At 43.1% G+C, this 23,384-nt stretch overlaps 1 protein-coding gene across 8 annotated transcripts in view; it reads left to right on the forward strand.

Moving 5' to 3' along the window:
* The window catches only part of AMBRA1 (autophagy and beclin 1 regulator 1), a 175,879-nt gene that overhangs the window by 61,771 nt on the left and 90,724 nt on the right, over positions 1–23,384 (forward strand). For 6 of the 8 annotated variants that reach the window (XM_057747739.1, XM_057747731.1, XM_057747737.1 and 3 more), the window contains 4 exons: positions 2,547–2,633; positions 6,702–6,881; positions 18,013–18,093; positions 18,801–18,901. In XM_057747739.1, the coding sequence (XP_057603722.1) occupies positions 2,547–2,633; positions 6,702–6,881; positions 18,013–18,093; positions 18,801–18,901 (449 nt within the window). The remainder of the gene's footprint in view (positions 1–2,546; positions 2,634–6,701; positions 6,882–18,012; positions 18,094–18,800; positions 18,902–23,384) is intronic. The other 2 variants (XM_057747732.1, XM_057747738.1) reach the window with 1 other exon arrangement.

The raw sequence follows: 23,384 nt of genomic DNA on the forward strand, positions 1-23,384 counted from the left end.
GGAGCAGGTGGTGCCAAGAGATTCTAGTAAGTAGGCACAGGGAATATATATATATGTTCCTAAAGAACTTCATCAAGGACTCCCCAGAGAGAAAACTTAACATTTCGGTGTAACTCTGTTTTAAGAAGTCTTCCAAATTAAGATAAGAATTTAGGGTGGGGAGTAGAGTTTGCAGGATTATAAAATGGGATCATTAAAATTGAAATTTCCTAGCCCAAGCGCTTCTGGTTCAAGAACCTCCTTTACAGCATCCCTAAAATGTCATCTGATTTCTCTGAATACTGTTGCTGTCTTGGCAGAGTAGGGGATAATATTGGCCTTCTAATTTGGCAGGGTCATTTTTCAGGCAGAAGTAAGTAACAAGGATATGTATTGGTTACATCTTGAAAAGAGGATGTACCTTGTCGAAGGGCCTCTGCTTTTTAAGCAGCCATTTGGAAGGTAAGATGACAGGGCTTACCTGTGATATTCAAGACTCACTCCAGAACCCTTTGGGATAGAACAAGCTTCTGGGTGTTCCAAGGCAGTCGGCTGCTCCCAGATCTTGCTTCCGTTCTTCAGCTTCCCCCTGATTCCTATAGAACAGACTTATTAGTAGTGAATATATGACGGCCTAAATTGGTACTCTTCTCAGAATTTCACTTTTCTTCTTTCTCCAGTTTGTGTACCTCTCACTATCTCACTCTTGTAAATATCCCGTATTTCAAGATTCAAAGACATGCCATTATTTTATGTGCTCCTATGGAAGAAAAAAAATTCTGCCAATTAAACTGCGTCACACAATTAGAAGATGTACTAATTTCAGACATGTTAAAACATGGCGGGCGGGGGGGAAGCATGTCTTAGAATTGATGAAATACAGCGTTTCTACTCCTATAAACAGCGATATTATTGAAGATTCAGGTTTTCATCCAGAGAGAAGTGATTTATTGCTTTCTTCTCTTATTGGTTTCACTGTATTCTCTCCTTTCAGTGGTAGGACTATTTAACTTGTCTTAAGTGTGGGGATTATAAGCCTTGTCTAAATTGAAAACATCATGTAACAGGTGTTTCCTGGGTAGGAAAGGGAGCAAGCCAGGTTGACAGGGCTTCTGCTGTATCTCTTCCCCAAGCATTTAGGGAAAATGCTTCGGTGAGCCAGTCGCAGGGGTAAAGTGACTGCACGTGACTATACGTAAAGCCAACCGGTTTTAATAACAGTAAACTGAATTAACTCAATTGGAAAAGATTGGTAGCTGCTGTCCTTATCCTGCAGATCTGCTTTAAAGAAGAGTCTGGCGGGAGCTGGAGACCTGCTCCTGGGAGAGCCAGGCAAGATGCTGCTGGAGAGGAGCAATATGCATTTCTTTCTGAGACCACTTCCTCTGACACGTGATCTATGACAGTAGCTTGATTGGCTGCCAAGGCACATTTGAGTTGGGAATTAGTGTGGCAGACATGGCAAAGTGGCGGGCCCTGAGCCATGTTTATCAGATGTGTTTTAACTGGCCCTTCATGTACAAAAAGGAAAAAAAAATATTTTAGCTAAAATTTAACAGGAGATTTCATGCAAAAGTCCAGATTTCCAGCTTCCCTTAAAAATATGGCAAGAACCAGTGATAGTGGATCTGCATTCTACTTTGGACTCACCGTGGACACGTGTGCACAGTGGTTTGGAGCATTTTGAAGTTGACAGGCCTTCACTGCAGTCCTGGTGCTATCACTGAGTAGCACATTAGCCCCATCCGTCTCACATATGTATAGTAACGCTTCCCTTTCCAGGCTCTGGTGAGGTTAAAATAAAGAAGTATGTGTGCAGTGCTTAGTATTTGCCTGGCACTAAAAAGTGCTCAATAAAATATGTGTGTAACACATAGAATCACTGAATTGACATTCAGACTAGATTATATAATTAGTGATTTTTATCAGCTAAGAGAGCCCTGGGAGTACTCACAAAAAGGGTGTGGGCAGGGGCTTCCTAGGTGGCACAGTGGTTAAGAGTCTGCCTGCCAATGCAGGGGACACGAGTTCGATCCCTGCTCCAGGAAGATCCCACATGCCGCGGAGCAACTAAGCCCGTGTGCCACTTTAAAAAAAAGGAAAAAAAAAAAAAAAAAAAAAGGGTGTGGGCAGAGCAGAATGTATAGAAGATAAGGGGATGTGGATTAGGATGACATGCAGGAACTGAACACCAAGATAAATGTTGGCACTACATGATAATCTCTAGGTATGCCTCCTTTTCCTTTCCCATGTTGATCCCAACCTCCTGTTTGTCTACTGGAGGTACCACAAATAGAAATAAGATCACGTCTCCGAAGCACTTGTTCATTTCTCACAGAAGAGCAGTATTCAGCATAATACAGTGGCCATATCCAAGTGTGGGAGCTCTAGAGCTCTTCATTTACTTATGCCTCTATGTGCTTGTAGGAAGGGTGTGATCCCAGATAAGAAGCGTTAGATAGCTGCAAAGGGGGATGTTATTTATCTCTCCCCCCCATTTTTCCTTATGAATGACCTCTGAGTTGGTAATTGACAGGGATTATTGCCATTTTTTTAATCTCTGCTAGGAGGCTGCTGGAGTCTTCCCTCATTTCATTATCCCGTTATGATGGAGCAGGATCCAGAGAGCACCCAATTTACCCAGACCCAGCGAGGTAAGGCCAAAGTGAGACATGGCACTAGGTGGGGGGGGAGGGGCTGCCCTTGGGGTTGCCAAGCTGCTGGAAGCCCCGTTCTGTGCCTCTCTGGCCCTGGTGCTCTTTTACTCTTCAGTTACAGTTTTGAGACAGGTGGTTCAGGTGATTGGGAAGTGTTACAGGTAAGTGAACAGAACCTCTGGTGACAGAGGGTTATGACTGAGCCCTTGTCCTCTGGGGCTCGTTTTCGTAAGTGGAACACTAGAGGAGGGCCCTGCGGAGGTCACTGGCAGAGTCACGGGGTATTTCTTTTCTGTTGATCCAAGAGGCTGTTGCCATTCAGATGGACAGCCAAAGGGGAAACAAAAGTTTTTACTAATAGGGAAACCACTTACACATTAAAGACAAACCAAAAGATCCTTATTTGAGAGAGAATTTAGAACATCAGAAGACAGAAATCAAGCTCACTCAGATGTTGAATTTTTGGAGACTATATGAAGGAAGAGATAGCTGACAAAGGTAACCGAATAAAATAAGTTGACATATTATTAAAGTGCTTGCCTTGCACAGATTAGAAGACATTTGAAAAGTTCTTAAAGAGATGAAAAGAAAAAAAAAATTCAAATGGGTTTAAGGCCCACCTTTACCTTATACTGGTAACTCAGGACCAAGGATGGGGTGTTGAGTTGATATATAACATTTATTTACAGTGAGCAGCAGTTGTCACAGCAGGACTTAATAATGCTGTTAATGATTCGAAAGGGGGATAACCTGCACGTTCTTTGAGCAACACCAGGCTGCACATTGTGAGGCTTTGCCAAAAGAAGAGGGTAATTTATAACGGTGGGGTTGAAGTTAACAGTATAGGTTAGAAAAGACTAAGTGAGCTTTGCTGTAGGTTAAGAATTTCAAGTCTGGAAAAACCCTTAGACCAAGTTGATTCCAAGGATATTGAATGATTTTGTTGTGACCATAGTTATGTCATGATACTGAACATTCTTTCTGAGATACTAGTGAAAAGATTCCCCGTTATCCTCTTACTTCCTTTTCCATACCCCAGAAATGGCAGGTGCAAGGATCAGGGAATCATGGGGATTGATGACTTCAAAACAGGTAGGCAACTTAGATGATGACTGAAACAAGGAAGTTTATGTTAGTCTCTAGTCATATTTGAAAGTAATAAGCCCTAAATAAGAGAAGGAAATACTTTGCATGAATGAAATTCTTTGAAATTCTGAGAGAACTTCTTGCTATGAAAGAGTTTCTTTTAGGACAGCAATGGGAATCTCATCCCCAGAATCTTTAACCTGACAAAGTTTAACAGTGATTCTTAAAGACCATTGTTTGTCCTCCTTTCATGTAATAAATTTGTTATTTATTCCTACTCAGATCTCTGTATCACAGAAAGGCCAGACTTTGTAGTTGGTATTTTTACATTTTTCCCTTTTAAATACAAAATAGGGTTTTTTGGAGGGGGGAGTATTCTTCCTTGAAGAAAACTTGAGGAGTTGTTTAGAATATTCACTTGGGACCCTTGTAGAGGTTGACAGTCATGCAGCTCCTCAGTAGGAGGAGAATTGTTACCTCATTGCTGGTGGTTTAATTTCTTTTTCCTCTTAGGCGTCACCCTGCATAATACATGTAGGTCAGAGCCTTCGTGAGACATCCCAGCATTCAGATCCTTAGCTTCCCTCCAGATACCTGAAAAGACAAGGCTACGATGTAGTTGTGCTACATAATTGTGCCAGGAATTCATTTTTCTTTACCACTGATGCCCAGTTTTGTAGCTTAGGGAACTCCTGTCCAGTGGTGAATTAGACAGTGGAGGTTGCCTGGTGCTGAGTTTTTACCCCATGTGGAAGGGCAGTCTTTACGTATTATTGTCGGCATCAACATTATTTCTGCCTCTATCACCATAACATAGTTTTTCCAATAGTTAGGGTAGGCTCTCACCTCAGGAATGAGTGTATTTATGGTCACTTTTCAGAAACATTTCTAAAAAAAGGAATCTTCATTCTCCTCTTAAAACTTTTTTTTTTTTTACCTTCTTTTCTAGTCTGATTGACTTCACAATTTAACCAACAACAATTGATTTCTGCTGGAAGATTTCTGTATATTTGGTAGATATAGGAACAACTCAAGAGTATTGACGTCTGTCTGTTGAAAATTTAGGGTTGTTGATTCATCCTTGCTAAATGCATGGGAACAGGCGCCCAAAGAGACAGTGAAAGTTCCACAGGTTGAGACTTTAAATCTTATACTCTGATGATCTTGGCCAAGGCCTCTGTATGTCCCATGCCCACCTATTGTGTAAAGATAATTTGGATTCAGAGGTGCCAAATGCAGCGTACTGTTCCATAACCCAGACTTCTCAGTTCCAAAGATTGCCACCTTGCCTGCTTGGAAATTCCATTTGATGGTTGGCCAGAAGGACACCACCTCTCATGACAGGCATTTCAGAGGCAGCCATATTTCACGTAGCAGGTGACTGCAGGATCTGCTTTGGTTGAGTGAGTACATTTACTGAGGATTTGCCCAGAGGCATACTTTGTGCAGTGGTAATGAAAGGTTAGGCAGCAAGATGTTTGTGAACACTTTTCCTACCATTTGGATATAAGTGTTTCTGTTCCATTCTCAATCATTTTTTCCAGATTAAAAAAAAAAAGATACATGCTTTTTACCTTCTGTATTCAAACATTATAGAAGTTAAGGTCCCTAGGAATTCTCATCAGGATCACTGTGTTTTATTCTTTTGTTCTAACTACAGAAATATATATTTTTATATACATATCAGTATATACGTACCATTCTTTAATTTTTCCCCCACTTAAAATTTTGTTTTAGAGGGCTTTCCTTGTTCATATATAGGGATAATTTATTCTTTTCACTTGTTATATAGTGTTTCTTTGTATAGATATAATTTATTTAATCTGTTGATGGGCTTTTAGGGTGTTGCCCAGTTTTTTACTAGTGCCAACAATAAATATGTACACATATATATCTATATTCATATCCTTGTGTGTTTCTGAGGATAAAATTGCTAATGGAATTGTTGAACCGAAGTGTATGCCTTGGACAGGTTTTAAGTCTTGAAATTTCTAAGTAATCCATTTAATATTATATACAAAACATTTTTCTGTTATTGTTCTTCTCTCACTCTGTCAGTTCACAGCCTCAAATTATATGTGTTGTGAAAGATGGAGGGAAAACTTGAGAAAGAAGGGAGTGTGCAAATTGTGTAGGACACTAGACATTTTCCTGGAGTATGAGGACACTGAACCGTAGTTGGAAGCTTGCAGGTGCAGACTAATCACTGAGACCAGCCATTGTGAGCGAGGAGAAGCGGAGTGCTGGCTGTCTTCTGTGTGGCTCAGTGCCCACGTAGCCTCTGGTGCTCTGTCGTAAGAAATAGAAAAATCTTTTTCTTTTTCTTGTAGATTTTCTGTTCTCCTGAATGTATTTTACTCTCAGTCTCTATCCTGAGTATTTGTCTGTGTGAAAACGTCTGGGTGATCTGTAAAGGAGAGGTAAGAGGTTCAGAGAGACAATCGTAAGGAGCTGGGACAAACCTGGAGCTACAGATACTTGTTGGGGAGGAAAGGAGGCCTGGTGAAGGTGCTGCCTGAAGATGCCTCCTTTAGTCGTCTCAGGTTCACCATCTCTTGGCCTGTTTTCTCATCTGTAAAATGAAAGAAGCTGTGGTCCCTTTCATTTCTTATATTTTGAGTATGGATGATTAAGGAAAAGCTGCAAATCTGTATAAAGGGAACCCTGAGACGTTAAAAGAGGTCCCTTAAGAAACTGAAAGAAAGGTCCAGTGTTAAACTCTTGGGAAGGGGCAGCTGTTGATCAGATGGTGACTGAGTGAACAGCCTGCCTGCCTTATCTCGGAACTGAAGCGTTGGTGGTAGTCTCATAAGCATGTTGTGCACTGCAGACCCCCTGGTGAGTTAAACGCCCTTTATGGTTCATGTCTCTGGAGTTTGCCTCAGCAGGGAGATGTGATGGGAGAGCTGGATTTACTGTCTCTCACAGTATTGCCCACATTAGTGCTAGTTTGTGTTTGTTCATCTCTGTCTCTCTCAGATTATCTCCTGCTGCCTACTATGCCCAGAGGATGATCCAGTATCTCTCACGGAGAGACAGTATCCGCCAGCGTTCCATGCGCTACCAACAGAACCGCCTCCGTTCTTCCACCTCCTCCTCTTCCTCAGACAACCAGGGTCCATCAGTAGAGGGAACCGACTTGGAATTCGAGGACTTTGAGTAAGTATATATTTAACTTGCTTTCTTCCCCCTCCTCTCGAGCTGTGAGTGCTTCCAAGTTAGCTGCTGTCTGAGCAACAGTGGTTGACATTCTTGCTTCAGACCCTTAAGTTATTATTTATGAGAAATAAATAATGGGGACAGAGGGTTAAAATGCCCAGGGTGCTCCCACCTCTGGCCGTCGCGTTGCTGATTCCCCGGAGTCTGTGGGAGCAGACAGCCCACTGGGCCCCGGGCCAGGCTGGACAAAGATGGCCACTGCTCTTCAGGCAACATTTTTATATCACGTTTGCGTGAACAGTGACTGTGGAAATGCTTCACATGGACTGTCTTCATAACATCAGGGAGGCAGGCGGGTTGGTGTTTTTGCTCTTAAGCAGAGTAGATGTAGAGATTAAAAATAAATACTCGAATTTCCCCAGGAGGCAGATTCTCTTAGTACCCTTGATCACACTGCTTCTCTGAGGTCCTACTCCCTTGCCCCTAAACATTCTCAGTCTCCCTCCACCCCCAGTAAGAATCCTTTGAAAGTTGCCTGTCACATTCCTGTGGGGGTTGAGAGGCGATTCCTTGCTCTCCTTGTCTCTTTAAGTGGTCGGCTGGGCTGCGGGGCTGAGCTGAAGGAGCAGCGACAGCCCCGGGCTCCAGGCTCCGAGATCAAGCTCCCCCAGTCTTACTGCCAGGTTGTACATTCTCTGACCTGCTGCTCCTGACCTTTCTAGCCATGTGTTCTGTTTCTTTCCGTCCTGAAACTGAGCTTTCCTGGCTTGTATCAGATTGGACATTTGGCTCTTGCTTTGATTCCTATATTTTGATACTCTAAAAAAATGCAAAGTAAGAGAGAAGGGTGGTTAAGCATTTTTTTCCCCATCTTTTTTGCTGGCAGTACTGGAATAGGACAGCCTGTCAGTCATCTTCCTTTTTCTTCCCCTTCATCTTGACATAGCCTGGGCAGGTCTGGGATCTTAAGAGCTCCTGCCTCCCTTCCACCTTCCTCTTTTGTCAGCTGAGTGGATAGTTTCCCAGGAGCCATCTTGCAATGGAGCTTTATGAACTTTTTGAGAAATACCTTTGCCAGAGAGGACCAAGAAGGTGCAAACACCCTTTGTACCAATTTGCCTTCCCGATACAGTCCTTAAACACACAGGCCAGTTGTGTGCTGGGAAGCAGAAGGAACCCTCAATGGGAGGTTCATTTGTCTGAGGAAGATGTAAATGTGAAAGAAATGCAGGGATGCCCTGAAACAGCTGTGCTGTGACAAACGGAGCAGGGCTGGTGTTGGGAGAAGGGCCTGGCTGCTCTGTGACTCTCGGCGTGTGTTCTTCTGCCCAGAGTCCCCAGTGGGGCAAGGTAAGGTGGGCACGGCCGTGAAGGGAGAGTCTGTACTCCTGTAGCCAGGCAGATACCTGTAGGGAAATATGTTCTCCTTAGAAATGATTATTTTTCCAGCCCTGGGGTCTGTTCAGGGAAGCGGTTTCAACGCACAATACCCAGGCTGCTGGGACTAAGTGCTGCTGAAAAGCCTCGGCAGTCCCGTGGCGCTCTGCGAGTCAGCGCAGATTGCAGAGCCCTCTCCCCATGCACGCTCGGAAGGCTGTTATCTCTTCGCAGTGGTGAAACGTGGGGCTCGTGCCTTTGAGCTGTATCGTGCCTCGTGACTTGTCCTTCACAATGGAGTTCTGGGTTAGTTTAAAATGTTCTGTTCTCATCTTACCTTCTCTTTCTTCTGTTACCACCTCCTCCCTTTCCCCTTCCTTCCCCCTCGATTTTCCTGTGTCAGACTGCCTCCTCCTTGTGCTCCCCACAGCCCACCTGTGCTCTCGCCTCCCCCTGGCTTCAGCGCGACCTGAATTTACATCTCCTTCTTCACCTTTCATGCGCTGACTTCCCATGGTTTTCTCCTCAGGGTCTTGTATTGCTCCCTGGCTTGTAGCACTGGGCTGGGCTCTCTCATGCCCCTCTGGAAGCCCCTCCCTTGGGTGTTTGCCTCTCTTTGGGGGCTGAAGCAGACTGTAATCTTTTTTTTTTTTTTTTTTTTTTATATAGTTGTGGCACATGGGCTTAGTTGCTCCATGGCATGTGGAATCTTCCCAGGACAGGGCTCGAACCCGTGTCCCCTGCATTGGCAGGCGGATTCTTTACCACTGCGCCACCTAGGAAGTCCTAGACTGTAATCTTGTTTTTAATAGCAGCTGTGGATCAGTCACCTTAATACGAGCAGTCCAGGTCTTCTAGTGAAGGGTGTTGCTGGCTGGTTGAGGCCGAGGTACCATCTGTTCATTCTTTCTCTGTCTCTTTCCCCGCCCGTCTCCCCCTACTGTGAACCGAGGGCTGCTTGTGGCTGTGCCTCTTCTCTTAATTCCTAGGCGCTCTGAGGAAAAAGAAGCTGAGAAATTAGAGAATGTACCAGTCCATTTTAACTTCTCTGCTCCCATCCTTTTCCTCAGCTCTGATAACCAGAAGGAAAGTTATAGGCATGTACGGTCGTAATTTATAGTCCTTTCAAGTACAGAGAAGCGGATAAGTTAGATGTGGCCTGGAATCCTCCTAACACTTAGGGTACCGTTAAGAGAGACTGTTCTTCTACTGGGTTTCCTCACCTTCACAGCACAGCTTGTTCCTGCCTTTGCCACCCCACTCCGACCTCTTCACTATCTTTCCATTTGCTAAGTCGTAGATCATTTTGCCGTTCTCTAGCTTGTCCCATCCAGCTGTATAGGGGCCTCAGAAAACAAAGGGAGGGACTTCCCTGGTGGTCCAGTGGGTAAGACTGCACTCCCAGTGCAAGGGGCCCGGGTTTAATCCCTGTGTGGGGAACTAGATCCCCCATGCTGCAGCTAAGACCCGGCACAACCAAAATAAACTAACTAAATAAATAAATATTAAAGAAAAAAAGAAAGGGAGGAAACAAAAGGAGCCCTTACCCAGATCCCATCTTTTTTTGGTTCTCCTTCATCATGCATTGAATGAAAGGTATCAGCTATCATATTTTTCATGTGTACCAACACAACATTTGTAGTAAATGTAAATGTATTAATATACATACCTATTTTAAAGTCTTGTTTACTCCTTATAATAACCCAGTGAGATAATTGTTTATTTCATTGTGGTATTTTTAAAAATAAGGATACTGAGGCTTGACCAAAATCAGACATGTCTAAGATTAGAGATCAGGAGCAAGCATATTTAGTGTCTGACTTTATTGTCCTGCAGATTTAAAAATCTTTAAAAATGATGTACAACCATATTTGAGCCTTTGCTCCATGAGCTTGCTGTGGAACAAGACTATCTAGATTTATCGCTAGGGAAGATAGCTTTGAAGGTTGGTCAACATCAGGTTAAATTTTCTGTTCTTTTGTGGTCTGGATTAATGACCGTCTGCCCAGGCAGGCATCTCCTCCTGCCATTCATCTCTGCAGCAAGGACTGAGACTGCAGGGTCCCTGTGTTTATCAAGACGCACACACAGGACATCTAGAAACCTGCTGTCAGGAGGTCTGTCCGGAAGCCCTCAGCGTCTGTCTTTGCATAAAGATCTTCACAAGCAGGGTGAAGGTGTGGCCGCCCCGATCCTGTCGTCTGCCCACTTCTGAGCTCAGACTGCTTGCTAGAATGTAGATGGCAAACACGTGTAAGGAAAACTCACAGTTTTTGTTTTCACCATCCCTTGGGAAGGAGGGAGGCCTTTATGAAGCCCAGGTTGAATGTTATGTTCCCGTAGTTTCTAAGGCCTGCGAGAGAGGTGGTGTCTGTGACTTTATGACTATTGTTCTAGCTATCCTCACTTCCCTTCCTCATTTTATCTGTTATTCTAAATGTAATGATAATCCCAGAATCATCTCCAGTTCACCTTCCTGCCGCTTTTTGTAATTGCTTTGCCTTCCAAGGCAAGGATACCCTGAGCTAATGACAGTCAGAACTGGAGAAGCTTCAGGTTAGATCACTCACAAGTATTTCCAACACTGGGTAGTTATATTCAACTTCTTAAAAATTATTGCCAGCACAGAGAGAACAAGTCCTTCATTCACAGTTGTGACCCTGGGATGTACTTTGGAAAAACATCTCAGTGAGAATTCTAGTCTTTCAGCCTCAAGGTGAAGTCTCTTTAAGTCTGTTACATTTATTTTATTAACTCTTCTAATTTATCTGGTTGTATTTGGGTTCCTTTTACTCAGAAATCCATATTGTGACCAAATATGCAAAACTGTTTCATGGTGAAATGAATGACAATCATTTCTGGGTTCCCAAGATGGGTTCTCATTCCTTAGTTTCACATGATATGGTCTAGCAGTGCCACTTACACATGCATGGAGGAGCCTCAGCCAGAAGGCTTTCAAGGTCCCCTTGCTAGACACTTTCTAGACACTTTCTAGCAGGGAAGTCATTAAAAGGTCTTCTTGGTATATAATGTAGCTGAGGAGAGTCCTGAAGGCTATCACTCAGCTCTGCCATCTGATTGGATGTGGCACCGGAGAAGTTACTTGCCTTCATAGTTCAGAATTTAAGGTTCTTCACCTGCCCTTTTGCCATGACTGAAATTTAGTTGACTCACAAAAAGAAAATATGTTAGAAACCCGATAACGTTACTCTTATCATCTGTCTATAGGCGAAATCCTGACAGCTTTGTCAGACTCATAGACTTGTGTCAAGTTCTCATGGCTAAAAATTTCAGAGGAGTGAAGCCACATGTCCTTGGTAGTGTTTGCCCCCGCTCTCTCTTCTGTGCCCCAAATATCCAGGACTCCTGTGGGAGTCAGTGACTGCTAGTAACAAATATCTGTAGCCAAGAAACGGAAGGGTAAACCTTTAGAGGAAGAAGTTGTGTACTTCATTTTGAAATGGGGTTGCCTTTGTCTCTTCCTTTGACTTACAGACCGTAAACTCTTTGATATTAGAAGTACAAAAGAAACTATAAGGGAACACGCTGTAAAATGATTATTCTTTTTACAGACTGGAACCTGCCAAAGCAGTCAAGAATCAGGCAACCAACTACAGTTCTTGAGTGGTGGTATTGTGTAGAAGTAGTTTTTAAAGTGAGATGAGATAAACGATGGGCTTTCTCTAGCTGCGGAGAGTGGTGGCTACTCTTCGTTGCAGTGCACATTCTTATTGCGGTGGCTTCTCTTGTTGCAGAGCATAGGCTCTAGGTGTGTGGGCTTCAGTAGTTGCGGCACGTGGGCTCAGTAGTTGTTGCACATGGGGTTAGTTGCTCCGCGGCATGTGGTATCTTCCCAGACCAGGGCTAGGACCCATGTCCCCTGCATTGGCAGGCAGACTCTTAACCACTCTGCCACCAGGGAAGCCCAAGTATATGTCTTAAAATCGGACTTTTCTCCGGATATACTTAGAAGAAAGGCAAATAAAGGAACAGTGATAGAAACATTTAACAGCATGGAGTATGTTATGAATTCCCTTGTTGACAAGTACAGTCAGGTTGTAAAGTCCAAGATATGGCAGGAGATGAGCCCCAAGAGTTAGAGTGGCACCAGATCTTAGGGAGTCTTGTGTGCCTTGCAAAGGAGGTGAACTTTACCCTGCAAGTGAGAGGGAGTCATTGAAGAGCTTTAAGCTATGGGATAACATGATCAGATTTGTACTTAGTATCTTATAAGACAGACTGTAATAAGATACCCCTAAAGTACAAAACAGCATTGTATGAAGGGAGAGAGTACTTGAGGAGATGTGAGAAGGATTCATGGATTTCAGCTGGGTGTGAAGCCCACATGGGACTTTGATGGACTGACGTGGAGGATGGGAGTAGGGAAGGAGATTGTAGACAAAGGGGTAGCTTAAGCAAAAGCCCAGACACAGAAGATTTACAGAGTTTATTTGGAGACCCTGAGTAGATCTGGGACCAGAGCAGTGGAGTGTTTGCACTTTGAGTGAGAAGATCAGAAAGACATGGATACTGTGGAGGGCCAGGAGTGCCTGGTTGAGAAGTTTTGACCTTATTTGTATCTAGGGGCAGCCATTTTTCAATATGTATTTTAGGCAGTGAATTCCGACAGCATTGGTTAGGTAGGTGGCAAATACATGGATGCAGGAAAACCAGTTGGGAAGCAGTGGGCGAAATGCACATAGGAACATGTGAGGACTGAATGTTAAGTATCGGGTGTAAGAGGCCTTGGTGTTTTCTAAGAGTGGAGCCTGTTTGTGAATGTTGCTGGGGAGATGTGCCGCATGAGAGCTCAGCTGTCTCACTTCCTACTTCTCCAAATAAATGTTGCCCAAGTCCTTTTTTACTCTTACTGGAACTGATTTTGAACTAAGTTTATAAAGTAGCAAGTGACTCCCAGAACAACTGTGATTGGAACTGGGTTCTCATGTCAGTGCTCGCTGGTCCCCAGAGCCTGACAACTGTTGTCTAGGGAATAGCCCTGGGTTCCAGTTTTGGCTGAGCCTGTGATTTGTCATTTGATCTTTGACAAGTCTCTCTCCTACCCTAGGCCTCAGTGTCTGATCTTGTAAAATCAGATTAGATAATCTCTGAAGTTTATTTGAGCCCTAAAGCTCTTGAGTCTTTGTTGGAGCTAACTGACTTAGAAGAATTTCCCTTGTATCCAGCAGAGGTAGAATAATGAAAATTCTCAGAAAAGTAGGGAGACTTCCTAAAGATTAGGAATAGGATATCGGGTACCTGTGGAGCCCCAATATACTTATAAAATATATGCCTACCTGAATTCTAGCCCTTTCCTGAGGATTTTGAGCCTATTGCTTAGAAATATATAATAGTGCTTGGCAGCTTTAGAATTAGTATTCTTTGTGGGCAAGTAAAATACATATGAATATTTATTATGAGGAATGCTAGGAGAAGAGAAAGAAAATGGAATATGTCTGGATTTAAAGAATTAAACAGCCATGAGGGAAGAGGGGGAGAGGATCACCATCACTTAGAGATATGTGTTTATTTTTTAACAGAAAATGCACAATAGGAATATGGATTTGCATAATGTGTGCAGGTGAAATTAAAGGTAGAATAAGAGAGGAGAGGAATTTGTAAGTGGTAATTATCTGTTATATTACGATTCCTTGGAGAAAAATTAAGGCTCTGCAGCTCCAAGAGACCTGTGCTGTTAGGGATCCCCTGTGAATGGTAGATATCAGCAGGGCCTGTGCATTCCTCCCAGAAGTCTAGCCCTCACACACGTGCACAGTCCTTCGAAGCAGAGACTAGAGACTGGAGCCTTACTAATAGCACCCAAGTGAAGAGAGGACTTGGCCGAGATCACCTGTGCCATCCAGGGACAGGAACACCAGCTAGGCCTTCTGTTGTCTGGAGCTTGAGTAGAAACCGAAGGGCACAAGGGAAACGAGAATTTTTTAAATGGTCTAACTTTCAGCAAAGTCAACTGTGTATTGTCAAGAAGACAATGGCCTTTTGAGCTCTGTGCTGCCAGAGCTTCATTTACAAAGGCCCGAGTCAGAGCCATTTGTCACTGAGTAGTAATGGCAGCTTGACTGTCTGTCTGGTCAGGACTCAGACAGCAGTCTGTAGGTGTATTTTCCATTCCTTTAAATTATAGCCTCTCTCTGAGGCAATTAATCCCAGGCCTTTAGCAAGAGTAGCTGCTGTGTTTCTCCCTTGTTCCATAGATGCATTTTCTTGTATTCGGCACTTGTCTTGGGTGCTTGCCTGTTTGAAGGGTGTTTTTCCTTATAAAATCTTTTATGAGAAAATCTTATTTTTTCCCCCTCTCCTTCCAAATACCCCTCTGAGAGTTAATCAGAGATGCACAGAGTTCAACAGCTGGGAAAGCCATTAATAACTCAGCCAGCTTCTATCCTGCTGGCTTAAAGACAGCTTCTGGCTGATGAAATTGATGAGGTTGTCTCTGGTGTTTCCCTGGAAAGTATTCTGGTGAGAAAGAGTCCTCCAGTGATAGCGGGGTGGCACCAGCGTGTTTGCATATGCTGGTCTTCACTGTGTTTGGTTTGGTTTTGTGTAAGCTCCCCCCCGCCACCAAGGGCGTGGGCTGTGGTACGTTAGGCTCAGTATTTAGCGCCCTCCATTATTCCTAAGGTGAATTGTCTCTCTGGGTCTGCCTTTCTCCCGTTGTTCATCTGGCAGACATCTTCTAATCTTCCGACTCTGCCTAAATTTGCCTTCTTCATCTTGTGGAGCCTTGCTCCGTGTTGATCTTGTATCAGCACTGAAGTGAGTGGCAGAGTCTGTGTCGTTTTCTAAATTGAACATTATTTGAAGTACTTTTAGTTTCTTTGCCCTTTTCTTGAAACGTACCACTCTTCCTCTCCCCTCACTCCTGTTTCCCACCCTCCACCCCCCTGCCCTTCCAAATTTTCTTTGCGTTGAAGTTTGTTTCCCCATCTCAGCCCCTTATTTTGCCTCTTCCCTTCTCTCTAGACCATGGGAGCTGGCATCACTAGTTGGTTTTTTTGCCTCTAGTTTACTTAGAGCCGTGACTCTAGCCAGGGATCTTTGTGTGCAGCACTAAGACCTGGGGCTGTTGCCCTCTTCTTGCTTAACTTGTCCTGTAGTTGGACATTCAGACCTTTGCTACCTTACCCACTCATGTTTTCAAGTTTTTCCTGGTCAGGAAATGTTTGAGCTGTTACTGTTATAGGCTGTGTTCTCCTAGATGCCTGTGTTTTTTTCTCCAATAAGCAGCATCGTGTTTGTGTGGTAACCACATTTCACATTTTTCTAATCGTTCTGTGTACAATTCTGTCATTTCTCCTTCTTTGCTAGCGTGCACAAACACTTTCAGTTTGAAGTCTTCTCTGCATTTTATTGAGATGCTATTTAACTCCTGCTTCCCCATCATTTGTCAAGATGTTAAGCTGAGGACCAGCAGATACATCTCCACTCACTTAATGGATTGCCTCTCTTGTGGTGCCTCATGTAACCATCAGTCTGAGATTGCTTGTATCTGAGCCAGCTGATTTTCATATATATGTGTATATATCTTATTTTCCTATATGTATCTTCCAGTAATCTCTAAATAACATAAAGCCATTGTCTCTGACCATGTTTTGCCCTCCCTTCTCCCCCCCTTTTTTTAAGTGAAAGGAGAAATTGAATCAGAAGGAAGTTAATTGTTTTTAGGTTTTAATAACAATTAAAAGAGGCTTGTGAAATATGTCATAGGAGCCCAGATTTTCTCCCAGCCCTGGTGTTTGTCCATTTTTCTAAGTTATCGTCATGTGTCCTTTCATCCAGCTCTGTGTCATGTTCGGTTCTGGCGACTGCTGATCAGTACTACCTCCTGCACTCCCCTCTCCTTCCCTGCTCTTCAACTCTGCTAACGCCAGATAGAGTGCTGTTTATTATCCAGAGGGAGAGGGCTCTTCCGCCCTTGTTCAGAAGTAAATTGTCAGCTCCACAACATGATGCTGGGAAGGCCAGCTCTCTCTCATAGCTGTAGAATAAAGTAATTGGATTTGTTCCATAATGCTTCTTTCTATAACTTAATTTTCAACCTTTTTGAGGCTTAGGACCCTTTTTCCCCCCCTTAGGGCCCTTTTTAACATCTAAATATTTTCTAACTCCTCTCATAGTAATTACTCGTTCTTTTAGTTAGTGTGCATCCGTAAGTAAAATATGCTATTATGAAAAGCTGTCATGAATTCACTTGTACTTTTAATTGAATTGGTGCTTTGATCACAGCTTGCATCTACATGTATTTGAAAAATAAAAATGTACTTAATTTGGGAGCTTATTTGTTTGATATTCAGCGACTCCTTATAATAATTTGTGGGTTCCCCAGAGCTGCAGTCTGCTGGTCAGGAACTTCGGATCTCGTTGTTCTTTACAATCCCCCTTTCACTTTCCGTATGGTCTCTCCCTTTCCTTGCCTCTCCCTTCATCTGTAGAGTTTCCAGTCAAAGGAATGTTATATGTGAAAGAAGACAAGAGTGCTTTCTTTTTGGAAATCGAAAACCAAGTACTGACTTTTAATGGATCGGCTTCCCATACCCCTGATATTGATTTGTCTCTAAATGCTCAGCATCCAGTTCCACCAAGATACAGAAACCCCCCTAGGCTTTCATTTCTGGTTTGTAAGGCTCCCAGCAGTGCCCTTGAAAGCCAAAGTGTTGTCTTAACTTTGGTTCTAGGGCCAGTTTGAAGATTATCTCATTCAATTGAAGATAATCCAGAGAAAGAATTCAGAAAATACCCCAAATCAGGCTCTCAAGAGGTTCATTTATCATGTAGAGTTGGTTAAGCAGCTAATTAACCACTTGGCCCAGCCAGTGCCCTTTGGCTCGTTGTTCCTCTGACACACGGGAAACTAAGCCGCATGACGTTTTTGTCTTCTCTCACAAAAAGCAGTGAAGTGTGGTGGAAAGAGCAAGCGCTTCAGAGTCAGGTGGATCTCCCTTGAGTCTTATCTCAGCCAGTTACTAGTTGTGTGACCTTGGGCCTTTGCCTCTCTGGTCCTTAGTTTCCTTATCTTTAAAACAGATCTAATGATACTTAATGGGAAACTCAAAGGATGAAATGGGATAACATATTAATAATCTTTGTGTTAGGACTTAGTAGATATTTAATAAATGGTGGTTATTACTATTACTTTATCAGACCATAAAGAAAACACTAGACTTTTTTCTTTTTACTCAGATGGCCCAGTTTAGGATTGCATTGTCTAATAATCTTCATCATTGTTAGTTTTTCAGTCTCTAAAAGAAAGGACTACCTAGTCTTTTTCTTGTTGTTTTTCTTTCACATATCGATGATTTTTCCACACCAAGGACCTAAACAGATTTATTTAAAGATAACTATTTGTTGAATGAGATTGATGGAATTTTTCTTCCTTCAGGATGCCCCGAAGCCAAAGTTTCTCTTATCTTTCAATCTAGAAAAAGAAGTTTATATATATCCATTCTAAATCCCTTTTAGAAGATCTAAACTTGGCTTCAATTTCAGATGCTACAGAGTTCAGGGACCACAAGAAAAATCTTCCTTCTTACTGAACTGGTAGTAAATGCTCATAAATCTTTTAATTGAGGCACTCCAGAAACGCAGCATATTAATGTGCCACCCAAATTAGTAAGCAACCAGACGACTCATTTCTCTGAGGCCTTCATCTAAGTGTAGGAATTTAGTTTGGGGGATGTCTGTCTTTTGGGCTGGTGCCTGACTCTCTTATGTGTAGTCTTTTTGCTTTCTCCAGGGACAATGGTGACAGATCCAGGCACCGAGCTCCACGCAATGCCCGGATGTCTGCACCTTCACTTGGACGCTTTGTCCCAAGGTAAGAACTGGGTGGTCAACTTTTGAGAGACTTTTCTGAGGGAGGCTTTATGAGAGCCTGGGATTTTTTTTTTTTTTTTGGCGCACAGGCTTAGTTGCTCCACGGCGTGTGGGATCTTCCTGGAGCAAGGATTGAACTCATGTCCTCTGCATTGGCAGGCAGATTCCCAACCACTGCGCCACCTAGGAAGCCCTGAGCCTGGGATTTTTAAAACTACTTTCTGGTCTGGATTGTCCATATCTGGAATTATCTCCTAGTGAACCTACAGTCCAGCCCTGCCACCTAAAGACTTGACAGGAGATGATTAACTACAATGAAAAGACTGAAAAGTGGCATTGGGAGCACCCTGTTCAAGAATAGACTCCCCGGGAAACGTTAGAAGAAAGATCGAAAGAAGATACAAATGTGTGGAAGGATACACCCTAGGAATTTTACTCTGCTCTAGGTTTCTGTGGATTCCTAGGCTTAGTGGATCCCTTATCTTTGTTTGTTGAGGGTTGGTGGATAGTATATCTCCTTTGTTTTAAGGTAATCTATAGAAGGGTTTTGACATGTGATTCCTTCATATAGGTTTGGGGTTTTTTTTTATTAATTTTTGTTGGAATATAGTTGCTTTATAATGTGTTAGTTTCTACTGTACAGCAAAATGAATCAGCTACACATATACATACATCTCCTCTTTTTTGGATTTCCTTCCCATCTTACAGGCGTTTCTTGCTGCCTGAGTACTTGCCTTATGCTGGGATTTTTCATGAACGTGGACAGCCTGGCTTGGCTACTCACTCTTCTGTTAACAGGGTCCTGGCAGGTAAGGAGTTGTTTCTTTGGATTTTGAAAACTTAAAGGGGGAGGGAGCCAACTAAAGCTTTCCCCTCCTTTACCTATGTTGATGTGATGGCATCTTGGCATCTGCTGAAAACTCTTTTTTAAGGCCTTGTACTCAGTTCCTTACTTCAGGACAGGAAGATACAGATTGAGGAAAGTGGGCTTCTTTTGCCCATTCCCACTTCCTTTAGACATCTTTTTTTTTTTAATTTGTTTAAACCATTTGTTTCTTAATCCAGCAAATAGACTTTTTAAATTGAATGATAAAGGTGTCTTGCTCATGTTTTATTGGTGAGGTACTCATGAGCCAGATCCTGTGATTTAATTTAGGAGCTGAAAGCATACCTCTCCAACCCTTTGCTGCTGCCAGCACATGGAGTTTCCAAGCCCTGTGGAATCATCAGAGGAAGGAGGAGGAGAGAGACCATGGAGCTGGCTTAGAAATTTCCACAGAATAGAAAATGGGCTGGACACGCCCAGCCGAGGCAATTTTATGGTGGCTGAATAACTTAGTGACCAGTGTTCTGGGGCTAAGATGCGTGACGTGACTGGGCTGAGACACAGTGTGTGCTGCTGCTTCTGGGCAGTTTCTAGAGAAGTGAACAAAGCAGATTCTGTTTTTTTTCTGACAAAGGTTTTTCTTTCCTCCCCCCGCCCCCAACCTCCACTGCCAACTTGTAAATTTATGTGTGTGAAGGCATTAAAAACTATAAAAATCAAGCCACATTTTGGTGTATCTTTAATAAGCATCTTTATTTAAAAAATTCAAATGACATTATGTTTTGGAAAATCTGGGCCATGTGGTGGTTAAAGGTAGAGAGAGATCTGTGTGAGGCAGTGGCGCTGTCGGGCTGGGGGAATGTGATTTCTGACCAAGCTGTTGTGACAGCTGGTAGGCCGTGGGACCTGGCTTCCTTTAAGTAGTGGTATCCTTGACCCAGTGTCAAGGCCTAGAAACTCCAGAAACCTCAGTGGATTCTCTGCTGGACAGCAGGGCTTTGTGGGCCCACGCTTGATGGGGGAGTAGACTGTACCATCGTGTCCTGACAGCCTTGACTGAGGAGGGTTCTGGCCCTCGCTGGTAAACGGACCTCGTGGCTCTGTGCCTCTCCTTGCTTGGGGCTTCTGTGTGGCTTGGCTGATGGCACGTGGAAGCACCTCACTGGCAGGTCATCACTTGCTGCCGGACGATACTGCAGAGCGCTCCTCCACCCTTCCTGGTTCCAGACGTCTGCCTGCACCACCCCACACAGCGGCTCCTGCTCCTCTACTGCCGGGAAAGCCTTTCTCTCCTTGGCATGTAGCTATTTTGGGAAAGCTCTATGTTGTTTTTTCTCTCCTTTGATCTAATAACTCTTTACCTCCATTTCTTCTTCCGTACTTGATGCCTAGAGGTCTGACCCCAAATGGCCCAATTTCACTCATGGGTACCTTTGAATATAGGGGTTATGTTCCAGCAGGTAGTTGTTTACAAATATGAAATCTACTGAGAAAAGTTCTCTAACAAAAGGATGCAAAGTACCTTGAAGGGAAGGAAATCCAGGCTCTCAAGAAGGTCACTCTTGAATTAGATTAGTGGATGGTTTCCATTCACATTTAAACTCATTTCTCAAAGATGGATGTTGCAGTGTCCATTTGTCTTGTCTTTTTTTTTTTTTTTCTTTTCTTTTTTTTTTCATTTTTTTATTAAAGTATAGTTGATTTACAATGTGTTAATTCCTGCTGTACAGCGAAGTGACTCAGTTATATGCATATATACATTCTTTTTTACATTCTTTTTCATTATGATTTATCCCAGGATATGAAATATAGTTCCCTGTGCTATAGGACCTTGTTGTTTATCCATTCTATGTATAATAGTTTACATCTACCTCATTGGTCTTTTCTTAAATGCCCTCATCATTTGTAGATATTTGGATGTCCCTCCAGATTCTGTTGACAGCTGTGTTACTTTTTTTCTTCTCGTGAGAAAATTCCAGTAATAATAATAACAGTAACAAATAACATTCACATTCATTGAACATTTGCTGTATGCTAGGGAGTGTTTTAAGTGCTCTTCCTAGTCATATTACTTGTTTTTTTTGTTTGTTTGTTGTTGCTGTTTTTGGCTTTCTTGGGTCTTCATTGCTGTGCACGGGCTTTCTCTAGTTGTGGCAAGTGGGGGCTACTCTTTGTTGCGGTCCACGGGCTTCTCATTGTGGTGGCTTCTCTTGTTGCAGAGCATGGGCTCTAGGCACACAGGCTTCAGTAGTTGTGGCCCGTGGGCTCCGTAGTTGTGGCTCGTGGACTCTAGGGCGCAGGCTCAGTAGTTGTGGCACATGGGCTTAGTTGCTCCACAACATGTGGGACCTTCCTGGATCAGGGCTTGAATCTGTGTCCCCTGCATTGGCAGGTGGATTTTCAGCCACTGTGCCACCAGGAAAGTCCCCCTAGTCATATTTCATTTCATTCTCATGGTAATCCAATGAGATGGGTGCTATTATCTAATTAACAGTGGTGAAAATTGAAGCCCAGAAGGCTAACTTGCCCGGAATAGCCAGAACTGAGCCAAGGCAGTGGGACTTCAGTTTCCTAGTCTGTCTGCCTGCCTACAGCTATTTTTAAGGACAAAGTATCAAAATAGCATTCTTCTTCTAGGTCCTTAATCTGGAAGAGGGAAAGAGGTCCCAGGGAACTTGGCTGATCTTCAGGGGTTTTCTTATTTGTTTTAATTCCTCTATTTTAAGTGGTTTCTAGACATGGCCTCTTATGACCCAGTAGTGCTTGTTAGGGAAAATATTATATAACAAACAGCCCTTTTCTCAAGGCTTCGTGCCTTCCTGGACACAGATGTTTTGCTTTTTATTAAACTTATTTGTGATCATGTAATAGAGCTCCTTTAATAATGGCTTTCGAAGTGAAGACAGATTAGCATTTTAGCAGTAAGCACTCCCAATTTTCCTGGAAAGGCACTTTCTCTTGTATGATTGAAATGAGGTTGTGATGGTCTCAGAACAATTACATTCTGTAGATGTTTGTTCTGTACCTGTGTGCCAGGCACTGTTGTAGGCTACCAGAGTGAATAAGACAAGATCGCTGCCTTTCTGTAGCTCAAAGTCTAGGTGGCTGGCTGTACCTCAGTCTTGCTGTTTGGTTCTTAGCTCCAAACATGAGGCAGAACCCTTTGTGTGGTGAATGGCTTTTTGTAGGGGTGAAGCATGGAAATTTGGCAGGCCTGGAAGGACAAAGCATATATACACCTGCAGGTTTAGGAGGTATGACCAGTGACAAATGAGTTTTCAGTGGGCCTTAGCCAAAACCATTTAGAATCATCAACAAAAATGGATTTGCAGAAAATTAAGATCCATTCTGCCCACTTCCTCCCACAAGAGCCTTAAAGCAATAATACAAAAACAGAAGCTGCTGCAGAGAAGTGTTTTGGTAGTCTGTTAGTCTTCATCTCTTCCACTTCATCTTGTTGCCTTCCCCACAATTCTGTAGCTTCCTGGTAGCCTCCAGTCACCCATCAACCCACACCAAGCCCCTTCTTCAGCAACACAAATTCTGAACCTGTATTTAAAGAGGTATAACTGCATTTAAAGCTACTGCAACTTTACCGGTATATTTTTGGGGAAACATGCAAAAAAGTCTGGGGAGCAGCCCCTGCTGACTTTTTAGCAGTCAGCTGTAGCTCTGTGTAGTAACAGCAATCCATAACAGAGAAGGAAATGAAGTTAATGACTGCCTGCTCTGGGCTAGGTACAGTCCAAAGGGCCTTCCCCTACATTATCTCCTTAAATGAGTGTGACAGCCCTATGAAGTAGATGGTGTGTTTCCATTATGCAGGGAAGAAAGCTGAGGTTCAGAGATGTTATGTCACTTGTCCAGTATTACACAGTGAGAGGCAGACCTGGAGCTTTAAACCAGGTCTGTCTGCCTGACTCATAATAACTCTGTTCTGTCTTCTGTGCTTTGTTTTGCCTGAGTTCAAGTAGGGAGTATCTGCCAAAAGATTCTTAAGCCTATAATATTTTTCTGCATGCTTGAGGCCTCATGCAAGTGAAATGAAAAGAAGCCCTGGCATTTGGCATCTTCCTGGTAATTACTGAAGAAAAACTTCTGAGGGATAGGGACCTGGGTAATACAGGGTGTTAGTTATCTCTTCTGTCTAATCTTTTTGACTTTCATCCTAATGAGCATCTGCTCCCAGCAGATGTGGGCCTGATGTATTTAATTTAGCATTTTGATTAAAATCAATGGGAAGTGTCAGAATTTTTTTGCTTATAGCCATAGGTCATTGGGGCCTGGTTGAGTGTCATGGGCTAGAGATGGCTTTGTGCCCAGTCAGCCTAATTTCTCTTAGGATTTCTTCTTTGAGCCATTAGTTTAGGAGTGTGTTCTTCAATTTTCACAAATTTCCTTCTGTTGTTGCTTTCTTGTTTAATTTCACTGTGGTCTAAGAATATACTCTGTATAATTTCAGTTAC

Source organism: Hippopotamus amphibius, chromosome 9 (genome assembly GCF_030028045.1).
Source record: "Hippopotamus amphibius kiboko isolate mHipAmp2 chromosome 9, mHipAmp2.hap2, whole genome shotgun sequence".
Taxonomy (NCBI): domain Eukaryota; kingdom Metazoa; phylum Chordata; class Mammalia; order Artiodactyla; family Hippopotamidae; genus Hippopotamus; species Hippopotamus amphibius.